Source organism: Rhinolophus hipposideros, assembly GCF_964194185.1.
Source record: "Rhinolophus hipposideros genome assembly, chromosome: 9".
NCBI lineage: Eukaryota > Metazoa > Chordata > Mammalia > Chiroptera > Rhinolophidae > Rhinolophus > Rhinolophus hipposideros.
Window position 1 is genome coordinate 65,045,592 of NC_138055.1, and position 18,099 is coordinate 65,063,690.

The window sequence follows — 18,099 nt, forward strand, 5'->3', positions numbered from 1 at the left end:
TCTTCACTGTAGATCGGTGGTCAGCCATTAAAAATTTTGCCTAACCAACTAAACCAACTTTCAGTTCCAAATTTATTTTACAATATGCCTCAGTACACATTTGTACAGAAGCCAAGACAATTTGTGTTCTAAAATCCAATTATATCCTAATTTCTAACTTTTATTTCCATCTTTAGTTATGTAGTAACTTTTTTAATCAATCAATTTTAAAAGGTCAGTATTTGTAAGCAAATAATTGTACACTCACAATTGTACGCCTTATAATCTCATAACATAAAAATCTTTTATAATGAAAACTAACATTGTGAACTGATGATTTGTACAAGCACTTTTAACCAAATTAAGCACTTTAGGACACTGTTCATTTGTTTTCTAAGCAATAAGCTTGAATATTCTGTATAGTTTATCTCCAGTACCTTCTATGAATTATTATAAAGATTTTATGTAATTTTATGAAATCCGTATTTTTAAAAAATTAAATTTATCATGATTTGCAAGATAAAGAGTAAGATAACAGAACATGTCTTATGAGTGAAATAGTCAAAAAGCATGTGTTAAATTTTTTAAAAATTATCCTCCCTTGGAAATTCTATGCTTTTCACATTCGTGCAAAATATTGTGGACTTGGTTTCAATGCATTTGGATTGCTGCAAAAGAAGTATAACAGTTGTTTAATCTGCTATGAGTAGAATGTTTCTAAAAGATAATTATTTGTCCCATGTAACAACATTCTGGAGAAGTCAAACACTTGAAATAAACAGAATTGAAATACTTGATCAATTTTTATTTTGAAACGTCTACAAATTTTTAGTCCCCCATTATACAAATAATTTTTTAAAATTCAGACATTATTCAAATGTAAGCCAGTCCTTGTACAATTAGAATGCACACAAAGATCAAAAATATACATATACTCTCAGCAAACTTTGTTACATAAATAGGAAAAATATATACAGCTGTTATTCTTCAATCTAAAATAAAATTATCTTAACATTGTAACCACATACAGAAGGTACTAAAAAAATACCACTACAGAAAAAGTTAAAGGAACAAAAAAATTCATTTTATGACATCTATAATTATAAAGATACATAGAACCAATTTTAGGGAAATATATACTTCACGCTTGGATCTTAGTTTTTACTTCACTTTGTTCACTTTTTTACAATATTCTCTGGATAAGTGAAATGCACAATTCTACCAGCTATCTTTGACACCTATTACAAAAGTTAGAACAGGTGAAGAACTATATAATCTACTCATATGTCTTTCTACTTTGGAATCCATGTAAAAAGAATTCTTTAAAAGTTAAATTTGTATGAACCTGTGTTAAAATTTTCCAAGTAAACTGATTGGCTATTGAAAAATCAAATAATTCTTTGTAAGCAGAAAATGTTAGAAAAAAATCGAAACACTTGAAAAGTCTTAACATAGTAAAGCAATAAAGAAAAACTGTGCCAGTGGTTCCCTAGATAAAAGTAACTCAACCAGGTGCATGTTTAATTATGTTTTGCCCCAGAAATTCTCCTTCCTTTTCTGAGCTCGTGCCAGAGTTTGAAAAGCCTGGAGACTTGAAGCTGCAGAGCGAGCCGAAATCTCAGATAATCTGTCCACATCTGCAATGAAAGAATTATAGTCAGTGCTAAAAATAACTCATACAAAAATACTGTTTTGTAATACTGACAGAAAAGTAAAGCACCAAGCTTTGTAATGTCAACATTGATTCTGACAGAAAAAAAAAAAAAATCTATAGAAACATAAGAGAGTAATGTTTTCAGAATAGTTCATAGTAATTTTCCAAGTTAACCAAATTCAGAAATCAAACATTTTAATGTTAAATGAGCATTCTGTTTCCTTCCTGAAATCCCACAATGTCATTACCTTAACACACGGCTTATGATTTCAGTATTACCTGGAAACAATTCATCATCGTACTTTCTTGTCCTACTTTAAAAAGCACAGCTGTTCTGAGCGAAAAGCTTCTCAAAAGTTTGTAAAAACAAAATGCCATAGCTTAACATGGTACTTACATAACATTTCTAAAATAATCTCACTTAATGTAGAAACAATATTTGACTTCAATGTGCTGCCCTTTCATTATTACTGAAATTCCTCATCCTGAGTGAGCAAATCTATTATAAGACTATTTGTAAATATTGTTCTTTCATTAAAGAGAAATCAGAACTGGATTCAAATTGTCCAGATAATTCCACTTTAAAATATAGTAACTTGATTTCTAGCTCACTGAAGTCTGAAAACAAAGTCCCAAATTTGCTTAGAGGAGAGAAAACCTTTAATGTGTGTGAACTTAAAATATAAAATATTAGTTCAAATTTTATTTCAAATCCAAAATTTGTAATTCAGTAATTTTATACTTCTAAGAATAAATAAAAATTGTAATTTCAGTGGTTCGCATCAACAAGTCAAAATTCCTCCTGCTACTATTAGAAGCAAATTGATTTGTCAGAATGAAAACTACACAGAAGAAAAAAGTTCATTTTCTGTAATCATATTTTTTTTGAGAATTGAAAATTGGTAAGCATAGGCATTTGGAGAAAATGCTGGCTATATAACGCTAGGTCAACTTCCTAAGCCCCCACCTAGCCAGGGTGGAAAAACAGAAAGAGTTCTGACCTCAGTGTGATGTGAGGCACAATCTCTTACCATTTGTTTGCCCTAGAGAAGATTTTCCAAGGCTTTAGGTCCCAGTTTACTCATTTGTAAAATGGGGATAATTTTACCTCCTTCACAAGATTTCAAAGATCCAATGAAACATCTGTGAAAGTACTTTGTAGAGTATATAATGCTAGTCAATTTTAAGATCATTATACTATTATAAACTACCATAAAATAAAACCTCATACTTTTATCTTATGCTATTTGACTATGGAAATACCTTCATCATGAAAGGCTTCATGCTGAGGTAACTGGAAATTGTTCTTCTTTGCTTTTCCCACTTAAAAAAAAGGCAGAAGAAATTATCTTTCAAAGCTACCCAACAGTATATCTTATTTATGTAAATGCTTAGTGAAAACAGGCTGACAAAATTTTATTAATTTTAAATCTTTAATAGAAATTACTATCAAAGGGCCATTCATTAATTTATAATGTGCTTATTAGGAACAAACAGGTAAACAAACAATGGGGTAACATACTAGAATTCTTCTCAATGATAATGTTGAGCTATTGTAACTTTAAAAGAACGTAGTAGGTTTCTGTTTAAAGATAGTAGATGGAATACACACATTTACAAAAATGACATAAACCCACAGGAAAGAAATGGAGACAAAAACACAGCAACAAAATTTTGGAAAGTGGAAAGCAAATAAAAGGGCAGTGAGTGTGTTGTTATACTCAAGCAAGTTGACTCCTCAAGCAGAGGAGGGGAATCAAGAAGCAACCACTTTGTTCCCCTAACGTGTCAGTGTTTGGGAGGACTGAGTAGCACTGAAAGTTGGAGTGAACATAAGACTGAACAAAGAAACTGGTTTAAAATCTTTTTACAAACAGACTGCCAGGTCCTTTAAATTTGCACAGGTAGGTAACTGCCCCTCTCCCAAAAGAGTAACGGAGGTTTCATCTCTAAAGGTTTATTAAAGCTACTCTAACTAAAGGATACTAGGTTCAACTCAGGGCAAGGGTACCATATTCAAACCAGGGAGATTATATATGTATCATCTATCTTCTGAAAGAGATAAAACATGCAATCCATGAAATGAGAACATGATGCTGTATAAAAGGAATATGCAGGGCTAAAAAAAATTCTTAGAAATTAAAAATATAGTAAAATTATTTTAAAAAACTGGAAGAGGCAGAAGATAAAAATTAGTAACCCTTTCAAATTAAAATAAGAAGACAGAGATGGCAAATGGAAGAGGTAACAAAATAAAATAAAATCATGGTCCACATGTCCAACGTCTGATTAATGGGAGTGCCAGAAGAAAAGGAAACAGAAAATGGAGGGAAAGAAATTACTGACTAAATAATTCAAGAAAATTTCCCGGAAGTGAGGAACTGAGTTTCTAGGCTGAAAAGGTATACTGAGTACTAGCAAAATGAATGAAAAGAGACCCATTGTAAAATTTTAGAGCATTGAGTATAAAGAAAAGAACCCAAAAGCTGTCCGGAAAAAAAGCCACATACAAAAGATCAAAAATTAAGAGCATCAGACTTCTCAACAGTAATAGTGGAAGCTAGAAAAGAGCAGAACAATGCCTGATAAAACTAAAGGAAAATAACTTATGACCTTGAATTCTACATGCAGGCCACATCTGGCAGTGTCTGAAGACACTTTTGGTTGTCACACTTAAGGAAGGGGTGCTATTGGCATCCAGTGCGTTGCCTAAATGTGTACGGGAAAGAACTTGAGAGATACCTCACATTTATACACAAGTGAGCTTGGCTACAGCACAATTAACTGTTCCAAAGATGAGAACTTTCCCATTTAAAGAAATTTATTACATTAACTAAAAACCTAAATAACATCATTTATTAACATATAGTACATACTTATAGCCTTTGTGTCAGTTTAATGCTTTCATTTTAAAAGACAGAAAATTAAAAACAAAATAATTACCATTATGCTGAAATTCTGGGTCTTTCAGAGAGCCCTGAATTCGACGAGAGGGACGCCCGTAGGACGGAGCAGAGGGTGGAGGAGGAGACTGGCCAGGACTGTTTGCTGGATGTTCTGGACTTTGTGACCCTGGATTTGCCTGAGCAAATCTGGAGATATTGATATCAGAATCTTCTCTCAAAGGCAGGGGGTCCAGTGTTTTTATACCAGCAGCTGGAGACGTCAGGAGGGCTACTGCACGACCTTCTTTCTAAATGAAAAAAAAGATACTTATGTGTCGTACTTGTATAAATAAACATATAAATACAAAAAACTCATCATAAAATCAGTAGAGAAAATATGAGGAAACTATATAACTTCTATGTGGGGAAGATTTTATAAGTCTAAAAACCAAATATGGATAAACATTTAATTATATAAAATATATACACAGGGTGCCAAAAAAATGTACACACATTTTTAGAAAGGAAAAAACTGTATTAAAATTATAATAATATATACTGATAACAACAGATGAATCAAGTCACAATTGACTTCTGCCATCACGCGAGGTGCTCAGAGTGGTTACCGTCAGCGTCCAGACACTCCTGGTCATGGGGAGCACTGTTCGGGAGACTTCCGCGGCGAGCGTGGAAACTGCTCCAGCACCACAGCAGAAGCAGCAGGACTTGTTGCTGCGCGAGGCCTCCCGGATCTTCCCTTGTGCACATCACACACGGCGCCCTGCCTCTCAGACTTACCGCGGATGCGTGCACTTGTTTGGGTGTTGGAGGCTCTGTTACATACCCACCCTTCCCTTGTCGTTGTACTTCCACAGCGTCCTCGAATTTCAAATACCACTTCCAGATGGTCTTGTGCTCCTCGAGCGACAACCGTGCTTCCGCCATTTTCTTTGTCTGTCCTCCCTGTCCCTTGGTGATGCTAACAGTCATTTGATTAATGCCATCTTTTGAGCGAACGTCATACTACACATTGCTACCATAATTCAATTCAATTAAACTTCAAAAAGCAATACATAGATGACATCTCTTAAAAGGTGTATACATTTCTTTTGGCACCCCAGGTATATACCATATATATACATTTTTAAAAATTAAAAAGAAAACTTGAGGAAAATATATAACTTATATGATTGATGGTGAATTATCATTGTCACATAAGTATTTCTTTAAAAATAACAAGAAAATGATAAACCTAATTAAAAAGATAAGGATATGTAAAAGTAACGCATATACACCAAAAATACAAATGGGAAACATATTCTATCTCACTTATAATCAAATAATTTCAAAATAAAAGCCATGCGGTATCAATTTTTCACTTCCCAAATTACAAAGATTACTTAAAAAACAAGTGTAATACTAGAGCTGGCAAGGATGTAGAAACACTGGCACTACAGTATTGCTGGGAGCACAATGTTTTGGGGGAGCTGGCAAAACATAGCAAAGGCCTTAAAATTTTGTATTCTTTGACCACATAAAATACTTGGGGAGTATTTTCAAAAAAGGAGATAATAGCAATATGAACAAAAATGTAGCTAAAGGATGGATTTTAAAATAGGAAAATTAAGAAATAACAATAGGCATCTAGTTTTAAAAAATAGATTTCAACCATAAGCATCTGGTTAAAACAACCACAATATAACTATAGATTGCATATGTTATTAAAAATTTGAAATTATATTTAATGATATGGAAATATGTGCACAATACATCGCTAAGTGAGAAAATGGATTATAAAGGCTTATCTACAGTCTAATAAAGGAATACACTATATACCTAATTAACTCAAAAATTTAACAGTGGCTGTCTCTAAATAGTAGGTGTGACATCATTTATTATCTATTTTATTTTTGTAAGTATTTTTTATTATCTACAATGATAATGTATCACTATCCTAAAAATCCCTGTTAAGTTTTACTTTACATCTGATTCTGATCAATCTCCTGAATTCCTGCTGCCACATTTCCTTTAGTAAACCTATATATATACACATAAGCAACAGGAAATAGTTTACATATTCTGTCACTCCAATAAATCTTTCAGCACATTTTCATGGGTACCAGCCATGAGCCGGGTTCTAAGCACTGGTCTGTGAATGTTCTCTAACCGACTTCAGCAACCTCTCCATAATCTCAATTTCTAACCACCGCCTCCTATCTTTAAAACTAATCCCCACAGGTACCCTTAATTCCAACAAGTCCTTAAGTCTGACAGGACCTCCCATCCATTGATCCTGTCACCTTTGCACTGTACCTTACTTTATTGGGTCCTATTTTCCCTCCCTAACCAACTCAACGTCCATGGGTAGTCACTATTATCACTTACTCCCTTGACAAAATATGAACTTCAGTTAAAACCAATTCTCTACCTGCCCAGCACCTCTGCATCCAAACGTGCCTGGAGAAAAATACACGACCTATCCTGACTGGTTTTACTTCAAATCTGTGCTCACTAACCTAAAATAGCCCCTCAATGTTGCTCTGTAGTACCTCACATTCCCCTGGCCCACTCCCTTTCGCACTGTCTGAAAGACTATTTCATGCTTTATTCTTTCCTCAAACCTCCAACATTTTCTTCCCCAGCTTCATTCCCAACAAGGATCTTTCTTCATAATCTGCCAAAAGCAATCAGAAGAGACTTTCCCAAACGTCCCACATTTTTCTGTAATTCCTCAGCAGTGCCCATATAATCTGCCTTCCCTCTTTTAACTCTCCCAGTGCTAAGGCTAACTAACCCTGCCACATCTCCCCCAAATCCTACACCCTTTCTCCTATTCAAGAACATCTTTCCAACAATTTCCCCCTGCATCATCTTTTCTGTCTTTAAAATTGTTCTCATCAACGTACAACCGTGCTGTTACCTTCTCTTTTGAGCTCACATTTTCTATCTCCCTCTCCACTACTCTGCTCCCTGCAGAGAAAGCCTTGACCGCACCGCCGCTGATGCTGCTGCCAACTCCTCTCCTCTCCGTTCTCTTGAACTCACGTGCATTTAGGATTTCGTTCCCCCCCTTTGTCAACGTCCCCAACCACGCCACACAGTACCTCCAATCATTGATTCTCTCCCTTCCTGACCTAGCAGCAGCATTGCGGCTCCCTCCTCCAGGACACCGCAGTCTCCTGTTTCCCACCACCTCACTGATGCTTCCTCTTCTGTCTCTCTGCCGGTTACTCCTCAGCTTCCCAAGATCAAAACCCTGGGACTCAGACCTGCCTACTCTTCCTCTTTTCTGTCTGATGCTCTCCCCCAATCTCAAGACCTTACACACCTCTACCACCCATTTGATAAAGAGCCTAAATCGCCACCTGCAGCCCAACTTCTCCTCTACACTCCAAACCCAATCAATTCCCTACTCCACCTGTCTACTTGTATATCTAATAAGCTTCTCAAATTTAAAATGTGAAATACAGAACTCTTGCTTTTCCCTGACAAATATTTTCCTCACATTATCCACCTGTACTGCTCAGGCCAAAAATCCTGAGTCATCCTTGAATTTTCCCTTTCTCCCACTGCGTATCTTACACATCAGCAAATCTTACCAGCTATATCTTCGATGTATATCCAGAATCAGACTTTATCCCATGACCAAACGACCATCACTCTTGCCTGGACGTTGGAATTGACTCCCATCACTCCTCTGCCCCTCCAGAGCTTCCCATTTCATTCAGAACAAAATTCAAAGCCTTTGTTATGACCTGTAGGCCCTACACAACTGAGCTGCCCACTATATCCCTGAACTCATTGCCCATCTTATTCTCCCTCCCTTGCTCTCTGCTCCAGCCACACTGACTTCCTGACTGTTCCTCCAAGAATGAGCTACCTTGCCAGCTCGGGGGCTTGGCACTTGTTCTCTTGTCTAGAATACCTTCCTAGATATGCATGTGGGTGACTCTTTCACCCACTTCAGATTCAGCTCAAGGGCCACCCTCTTAGGAAAAGTTTTCTTGGCCACTGCCCCGCTTTATTTTTCTCTTAGTACTTATCACACTATGTTTTCCTGTTTATTGTCTCTTTCTTGCACTCGAACGTAATTCAATAAGGGTAGGATTTTTGTCTGTTTCTTTCACTGCTGTATCTCCAGTGCTAAAACAGTGCCTGGAACATAGCTGACTACAATTGCCACAAAAGTAGACGCTCAATAAATAGAACTGTTTTTCTTCTCTCTTCCGGTTGAGTCACTACAGACAAGATTTGAAAGTCTATCAAGCAGAAATACAATGCCAATACCAGAAAAAAACAACCCAGTGCTTTTGCCTGACTAAAAATACATTAACAGCATTGTCTCCACATATGATACACAAAATTTTCTAAAATCTAAACCTATCATTCATTTATTAAATGTGATTAAAATAACCACTCCGAGAAGAGATGTTTTTACCCAAAATATAAATATTTACCTTCTTAAAATCACCCTTCGAAGTTTCTAAGACGTCTTGAGAGGGCATTCTTTTCCTCTGTTCCGGAGCTGGAGGCTTCACTTTAGAGGGAGACACCAAAACAGCACCACCTGGAAACATGCAGACAATTAAGTGTCAATGAAACTACATTTTCAAGTAGAAAAGGCAAGTAGAAAAGTAAGGACTGCACGATGCTTGTCTATTACCAACAGCTGGAGTGGTAAGATCATGATGAGTCCTTTGGATTCCACCAAGTTCTCTCAGCTTAGGAGTAGGAAGCCTGCCTCCTTTTACTGAGGATACAGAAGAAGAATCTGACCTACAAATTGAAACAATCTATCATGAAGCATTCTTCCAGGAAATATGATCAAAAATACTTTGCCATCATTATGCAATAACAAAGTATCAAACTTTTAAGATAAGGCTATTCTGTTCCTGAAAAATATAAATCTACATGCCGGTAAGAGTGACTGAATATTGGAAAAGAGGAACGTATCACTGCAAGTCAGCAACAATAGAGCAGAGAATTATCCGGTTAAATCAGGGCCTAAGTCCCATATTATCTGCAAAACTCATGAATGAATGATAAGGGATCTGGACTATGAACAAAAAGCACCATTATCAATGGTAGAGAACCACTCCCCAAAGAAATCTGCATATAAATCAACAGGAATTAGTTATTTACTGAAATCACTTATTTTAGTATTATAAAACATTATCTTTTCTTTCTTTTTTGGTATAATCATCTGATACTGAAGAAAATCAGTTATTTTCCTTAAGTCATAAAGAAAACCATTCTTCCAGACATATATTTACAAATCAGGCAAATCATAATTAGCAGGACACAAATGAAAATAACACCAACTACTTCCTCCCCAAGTAGCTCAGTGTTCAATTGTTCAATTATCAATTTGTGGTGACTCAAATACCTGACTGAATCAAATTATAAACCATACAGAATGCCGACTTCATGACATTAAAGTAAAATCTGCTCTTTATTAGTCATAAAACCAAAAGCGTAAACCTCAATACTTAGTGACAAAACAAAATACGTATTAACCATGCACAATAATGCTGCTATATACTGATTAATTTAAAACTCTCACCCTTCTTCTTTCTTGTCTGCCTTAGATTTTTCATGTACTTCCAACTTGTCTAACTCTCCCATATAAACCTGCTTGTCCCTTTCCCTTTCCTCCTGCTCCTTTCTCCGCGGTTTCTGTATGTCTTCATTGGTGTTCTCTGCATCCCAAGCCAGACGCCTCCTAACAGGTATGGTGGGAGCACCTGACACACCCAATTTCTCCATGGTATTTTTCTGGGGCTGTTCTTCCAAGACAGGTCTTTTTTCTTCTAGCTTTGTAGAAGGACATTTCTGCAAAGTCTTATGGCTTATAGGATCTCTGCATAACAAAATAAGTTTTACTTTAAGCTTGCATAGTTTGAGGATTCTAGTTGATATTAATTTTAATGAGTCCATCATTCCCTTCCACTGTTCACAGCTATATGTTTCCCATAGATACCGCCTTTGCCAGGCATGGAAGAAAGAAATCTAATAATAAATCAGATAGAGAAAGACAAATACCATACGATCTCACTTATATGTGGAATCTAAAGAAAAGAATAAATGAATGAACTAATCAGAAACAGTCTCAGAGACAAAGAGGAAAAACTGAGTGTTGCTAGATGGGAGGGGGGTGGGGATAAGGGGGAAAGTGAGGGGATTAGAAAGCACAGTCAGTAACCACAAAATTGCCATGGGGTTACAAAAGTCAATTTAGGGGATGTAATCAATAATGTTGTAAAGATTTTGTAGGGTATCCGATGGACACTTGTCTCGTTAGGGAGACCACGTCAGGGAAGATGTAGATGCCTGATCACTGCATTGTACACCTGAAGGTGAAGCTGAACAATAATGAATGTCAACTACAACTTTATATATACATACATATATATATGTATATATATATATGTATGTATATATTTACAAGAAGCGGAGTACAGCATTAGGAATAGAGACAGTGGAGATGTAATGGCTCTGTGCGATGTCAGAGGGGTAGTAGATGAGGGGAGGGGGTTTGTCACTGTGTGAGGGATATAAATGATAAGTACCTAACTATTACAATGTTCTGTGCACCTGAAACTAATAAAAAAAAGTTATAAAAAAGAGTTCATTTTACAGTACAATAAAGTTGTGATCTGGAGTTCCTATTAAAATATTCAAAAATATTTTTATCTCCTCTTACCTTCACACATACATGCTTGTACTACCACTGACAAAACTCAGATATATCTCCTAAATTGGCATTTATACACATAAACCAGGACCCCACCTAGTCTAACTTATTCAGTTACTCAAATTAGAGTTTGTGCGCAAACTCAAATGGACTGTGGATCTGGTAAGCTGATTCAAATTTTATACGTTAGATAGATAATTCTTTTCCAGATATTGTTTATTAGATTTTGTGATGAAATTTTTAACTTTTTAAATCAGATGCCATATAATTAGAATTTACAGTTCAATTTGGTATGTATGACTATATTAATATACTGTGACAACTAAAAACTATTTTATTTGCTACAAATCATTGTGCTAGTTCTCTTATAAATAGTTAAATCCTGTTCACTTCAAAATCCAAAACAACAGAGAATTCATCCATAAGAGCAGAACCTGAGTTCCATATTAACCATGAAACTTTATTATTGAATAATAATGGATAAGTACTAATAGTTTACTTTTAAAGTTCTTTTACAGCTACTGTATAATCATCCCGATTCTACTTTTACTTATTAACAAGGAATATTATAAAATCCCATCTTCCAGATTTACATTATTATTTATACACAAGTGTGTAAAGCAAGTATGTAGTTTTATTTTTCAGAAAATAAACTAAAAATAATAAAATATAATAAATGGCTGGCATATCTCCATTTGATCAGAAGATGAATTTTGAATATTCACATCATTTCCTATATAATTCCATGCTGTACATCAGCTACAACATACTTTTTCACCATACACAAAGAACATCTCACCCAGCAAGATCTAATGCTCTAATGTTACTACTAATGGTTCCTTCTGAGCTCGTGGTTGAGGAGACATCCCAACAGCAGTTGTTATCAGACAGAATCTGATTCAGATGGTCCCGAGAAAAATGTGTTCCCTGAAGTCGTTTCCTATAAAATTCAGCCATCTCTCGGAGTTCTTTAACCTACACAGGAGAGTTAAGACATCATGAATTACTGTAAATGCTCCTTTGCCAATATCACCAAGTAGCATATCAAAGACATTGCACACATACAGCCAGAGACCAAGAAGAAATTAAAGCAAAAATAGCCACATACATTCATTAATCTATGCACATTTTTAAGCAGAAATTAAAACAACAAGCTAAAGCACAATGCAGTTATTTTGTCTCAGGCCAGCAGGCAGGGAGAAATTTGTAGCAGCTAAGAAAAAATACTGACACCTACTTCTTATTTCAACTGAAATTATACAAGTACTCTATGCATTACTACAGTTTTTTAAAAACTCAAAAGCAACCAACCTCCGCATACCACATGGCATTTACAGAACCCTAGGGGAGGAATACAGAAACATACTTAATGACAGGTTAATGCCATAAATGAATATTAATGGGAATCAGTGAAATACCTTATTATTCTAAATATATATCAAACTTGTCAATCAAATTGTTAAGTATTTTTAGTAATATTTAATTCAGTAACTAAGATATCTTAATATTAACTTGAAAACCAGCTACATTATTGCATAGCTGGGATGGTGTCCATGACAGGTAACCTAATTACTATTCCAATTTCCCCACCTCTGGAAGATTACTGATAGGCCAGACACCTCATGCCCCGGTCTTAATTTCCTTATTTTATAGACAGCTGCTACTAGTATAGAAGCTCCCACTGAGAGAGTCATGAGGCTTCCCCCTCCAAATTCCTCAATGTTTCCTTGGAATCAGCAAAACCTCAACTTTTTAAAAATGTATTAAATATACAGTAATTTTTTAATCCCACAAAATAATTGTAATATATTCGACAGAGACAAACAAACAAAAAAGGTGATGCGAATTGCCTAATTTGCAAATAACGTATTTTCATGTGAAATGGAGCCTTTTGTAACTCATTTAAAACCCTTTCATTTTATATATTATACTGCCACCTGCTGGCTTCCTTAAATACAATTCCATAATGTAAAAAACTTACGTTGCACCTTAAAATCCCGTCTAAAATAATCTGTTATAAACCAGTTACCTCAATAAAATTAAAATAAATAAAGTAAAATAATCTTTATTCTCAAAAGACTACAATTTTTCTATCATAAAGATGGAATATTAGCATTAAAAGGATATTTGGATACTATCTACTAAAATTGCTTTTCTTTCACTTAAAGGCAGAAAAGCAAATAATGAAAGTTGGCATTGCAAAAGGAATTGGAGAAACATGGTCTCAGCTCCTTAAGGAGACACTATTGAATGCAAAGAAAAAGTGCTACAACTCTAGGGAATAAGCCAAGGCAAAGGATAGCATCCACCAAGCATAAGAAACCATATAAACTTCTCTAATGAACCAAACGCGAAACATTCCTAAAGGAGAATTCAAAATATTGTTTTCTTCACCGCCAAAAAAATTGAGCCATATTCATTTATTATTTCTGTCAACTCCTATTCTTTAAAGAAAATTATGAGTACAGGAGGTCCTCAAATAATGTTGTTTCATTCAATGTCATTTCATTAAAACATTGATGAGAAGCCATAGGAATGTAACTCTTGTTCATATCAATTAGTCTATGGTAAAACTGGTTTCTTTATATGTCATTGGCTTAAAGTCACAGAACCTACTGATGATGTTAAGTGGGGATTTATTGTAGTAGTTTTTGAATTTAACAGGTAGAACTGAGATACATGGGTTGAGCAGAACTACTAACCAACGTACTGAATGCACAGGAACCGTGTTTAAAGTGCCTTGATATAATCCAGGTTTTATTTCTAGTATGTACCACCATGTTTCACATGCTTCATGGCCATTCCAGCACCCACATGATAAAATCTATAAGCCTTAGTTTAGCATTGCTTCTTCCTCTGTGTTCTTAAAGCCCTTCGTGCATATCCCCATTAGTACTTTTTGCATCCGACTGATATTAATTGCTCATGTCATTCTTCCCCATTAACCTATGATCTCCTTGAGGTGAGGAAGAATGTAGCATTTAAACCTTGTTTTGCGTGTAGGCTAAGTGCTAGGTCTGAGCTAAAAGGCCAGTAGCCAAAATAAGCAAAAAAGTCCCTGACTCAATGTGCTCACAGTTTGGTAGAGGAAGAGGATCTCCTCTATGATAAATTATAAATCGGTACCATTTATGCCATATTAAACAAATGAGATATAAGTTGGTTCAAAAGGGAGGCCTATCAGTCCTGTGCTGTGTGTAGGGAGGAGTGGAAAGGAGCAGTGAAGGACGCTACATTCTATCCACGAGGGAGGACCTTACCGTTTGATAAATGAGAGGATGGACGAATATACCCTTCACTTACATAGTGATCTAGTTTTATTTGACATGAACTTTTGAAGGAGGAGGGAGAGGAGATACTTACAGAAGTATTGTAAAATTTTGGTTTACTCAGTTCTACTTGTAACTGACATTCAAAACAATGTTTTAAATTTATCAGCAATCTTTATTAATAATCTTGCTGCTAATGTTATAATGTTTTACAAATACATAATTTTAGACTTCTACAATCCTAAACTAAGATGAAAAATTAGGAGGTTGATTACTCCCAAAGTAAGGTGTTCTACTAGAAAGAGTTTAAAAATCAATGGTGTGAACTCAGTATTAAGAATAATCCCTAGAGCTAACAACCAGAGACTAGAAAGGATATAAATAAACCATTCCCAACTCAATTAAAACAACACACACACACCTCTTTCCAGTTAATGTCATCAGATTATATGATATAGTAAGCACTACTAGTAGAATGTTTTCATTTCTGAATTTCTTTTCCAAAATTAAGAACTCAACTAAATCATTTAAAATGTATGTGCAGAAAATTCAAACTCAGAAAACTGGAAAAGGGAGGATAAAAACTTTTTTCCCAAAAATCATCCCTCCCCAAATAAGGAGTCATCTTTATACTTTATAGATGGTTACTTTCAGATGGTTACTAGGCTTATTGGGTGATCATTTTATAAGGTATATAAATGTCTAATCACTATGTTGCACTGAAATCACTATGTTGAACTGAAACCAATATAATACTGTATTGTCAAATGCAATTGAAAAGTTTGTTTTTTTTTTAAATTACCCCAATCAATGTAGTTTGGATGATTAGATTACCTGACAATTAAGAAAAAAAGAAATTTAACACAGATTTAGAAGTTATTCTGAGAATGGGACATAACAATTATAATTGCTGGCTATTATTAAAAACAATAGTTTAAGTGAGCATTTTAAAAAGCAATAGTGCCGTGGTTATATTATGGAAATAAGAACTATACAACCACTGGACAAATAAAAACCACCATCCAAATGTTATACGAATAGGTACTTGGTACTCAGGATAAAATACGAAGTGACTACACTATAGATTTTAAAAGTACAACATCTCAAATAACATAAAAGGAAATTAAGATGATATATAAGCTAGAAAACTGTAACATGACTCAAAAAATGAGTTAACTTTCTAATGATAACGAAGTCATTGATGTCCAAGTGCATTTGAAGAACATGAATAATATTCCTTCATGGAATGTTAGGAATGGGAAAATGGGGGAGTACCTTATGTTTAGATACTTCATAAGCAGCCACATACAATAAATGTCTTCCACTTTAAAAAAAAATCTAAGACTTAAATAAAATATGGCCTAAATTAATGTCAACTAAAACTGTTATCGCCATCAGTGATCACTCACCTCTTTACTAAAAATTCTTACTCTTTCCTAACGCTTGTATCAATAACTATTAGTAAATAATTCAATTTACTTTTTGAATTATTTTGCCAATAGAGATCAAGGCAAACTATACCACCACTAATTTAAATATTTACAGTCACCAATAGCAATTAATAAAACAAACTCCCCGCTCAAAAGTCACATGACCAAGATAATGTAATAGGAAACCCTGAAAAGACAGATTTTAAATTAACAACAACAAAAATGTTCTCTTCTATCAGGGCAGGATAAGGACTGTCATCTTATCATGATTTCAAATGTAACAATCCTCTCAGTCCATTAAATGTTTAGATCTGAGATCTAAGTACAAACCCTAAGGAAGTCTCAGAGACTAAGGTAATTTTTCTAAAACAAGAAGCTTTTCATGAACCAACTTAGTGAAGCACCTAACCCTATTTATTGGCCACACCAGCCCTCTATGAGTATGGCCACACTCTGTCCTGCCTTTGACCCCAGCTTTTCCTCATTCCCCATCAGACTCCTCAGACACAGAGCTTCTTGAGAAGGTCTGACATGGCAACAAACTGCACAGAAGTTTAGCTGACTCTATTCCTTTCTGCCATCATGGCTGCTTTCAGCATTCATATTTATAATGTGGTCTCACCAGCGTGAATATATGAATTTTGTCCCCAGTAATATCTGGGACAGCTTCGAGTTTTGTCTCTTACTTTGCCTGTACTGCCTCTGAGCCATGCTCAAGTAAGGAAGTAGAGAATGCCAAGAGCAGCCATGGTGGCATGGTGGAAGGAATCAAGGAACCTTCTGAAACAACATTTGAAGTAAGGAGTCACCAGGACATGGGTTTGGGATCTGCCAATGCAAAGAGCCAGCAGCTCAAAGTGCTAACAACTTCCCCCAGAAACTGATTACACTTAATTTTCAGCCATGGTTTTACATATGGAGCTAAATAAAAGATTTATTCCCCACCCAAATTATCCCTCTCTTTACAATGATGGGGGAGGGCGTGTTTACTGATGTCTAATCTAAACTGTTTTAACTTAGCTAATTCACTCAGAAAAGGCTGAAAACTACCACGATGTGGTTTAAAAGATGTTAATTGTACAATAACTAAAAAAGCTCCACTGTTTATCCTTTGATTATACGAAGTTAGCACTAAACCAACTCAAGAATTACCCTTTAACCTCAAACCTCTCTTTAGGATGCTCAGAATTTCCCCCAAATATCAGGATATCCCAACACTGGAACTCAAACCTCTATCAGCACTCCTTCCTGGCACACGCTGACAGGGGGTACCACTGTTAGACAAACTAATCTTGAAAATTAATTAATCTTCAGTGGTGAGGGTGGAGGTCTGGATGTTATAAAGTAATCAAATCTATCATGCTACAATGCTATAAACTGACTTTATTAACACAATCAAATATTGATTATAAAAAACTGTTAACTTTAAAGGCCTTATAATAATAATCTCTAAGGAGCTAGCTGGTAACAAAAAAAGGAAACACACTGATAAATTATAGCCTAATACATACAACTTTAAGTGTCTGATACTCTTAATGCTATTATTGTATTACACATCTTTAAATTGTAGTCTCTATTATAAGTTAAACTCATTGTGAAATCAAACTGATATAGGCTCAAAGAAAATGTGGGCTTATTGAGCTTATATATACTCACCTGATTTGGTATGTTTTCCTTCACACGTGTCCATGCCCCAGCTTTATATAAATACTGAGCTGGGCTCAGAAATTTTGCTCTATATTCAGAATTCACCTTCCTAACAGAAATGAAATGAAAGTAAATATTTCACCATGTTAATCATCTAAATACTATGCTATTTATCTTATAAAATACATACCCAAGTCTTTGATGTCTCCAAGGAATGAGCTTCTTTTTAGGCTGGTTTAACTCTTTTGATTCCATCTTTGCTTCTATTTTTAAAGGATCGTCTGTATTACTACACTAAAATGAAAATAATTTAAAGTTTTTATGCTTAAAATATTTTATACATTAAAGTGAAAGCATAAATGTTATCAAGTATACTTTGATACTATATTACAATTCTGTTTTTAGAAGCTTTAACAACTAAAGATAACATGGAAATCATAAGAAATCAACAAACAAGTTTTGAAACTAGTATAGTTTTTTGAAGTATACCTGCTCAGGATATAGTTTCTTTTTGAAGTATACCTGCTCAGGATATAGTTTC

General features: G+C 35.0%; 1 protein-coding gene across 5 annotated transcripts in view; it reads right to left on the minus strand.

The window, feature by feature from the left end:
• Positions 1 to 755: 755 nt before the first annotated feature.
• Positions 756 to 18,099, minus strand: part of MDM1 (Mdm1 nuclear protein) — a 29,074-nt gene continuing 11,730 nt past the window's right edge. The window contains exons 6-15 of one of the 5 annotated variants that reach the window (XM_081060444.1): positions 17,749 to 17,852; positions 17,568 to 17,667; positions 12,524 to 12,553; positions 12,012 to 12,187; positions 10,082 to 10,378; positions 9,182 to 9,294; positions 8,976 to 9,085; positions 4,577 to 4,826; positions 2,897 to 2,956; positions 756 to 1,616 (exon numbers count right to left, since the gene is read on the minus strand). In XM_081060444.1, coding sequence (XP_080916570.1) covers positions 1,504 to 1,616; positions 2,897 to 2,956; positions 4,577 to 4,826; positions 8,976 to 9,085; positions 9,182 to 9,294; positions 10,082 to 10,378; positions 12,012 to 12,187; positions 12,524 to 12,553; positions 17,568 to 17,667; positions 17,749 to 17,852 — 1,353 coding nt within the window. In that variant the 3' untranslated portion in view covers positions 756 to 1,503. The remainder of the gene's footprint in view (positions 1,617 to 2,896; positions 2,957 to 4,576; positions 4,827 to 8,975; positions 9,086 to 9,181; positions 9,295 to 10,081; positions 10,379 to 12,011; positions 12,188 to 12,523; positions 12,554 to 17,567; positions 17,668 to 17,748; positions 17,853 to 18,099) is intronic. The other 4 variants (XM_081060448.1, XM_081060446.1, XM_081060445.1 and 1 more) reach the window with 4 other exon arrangements.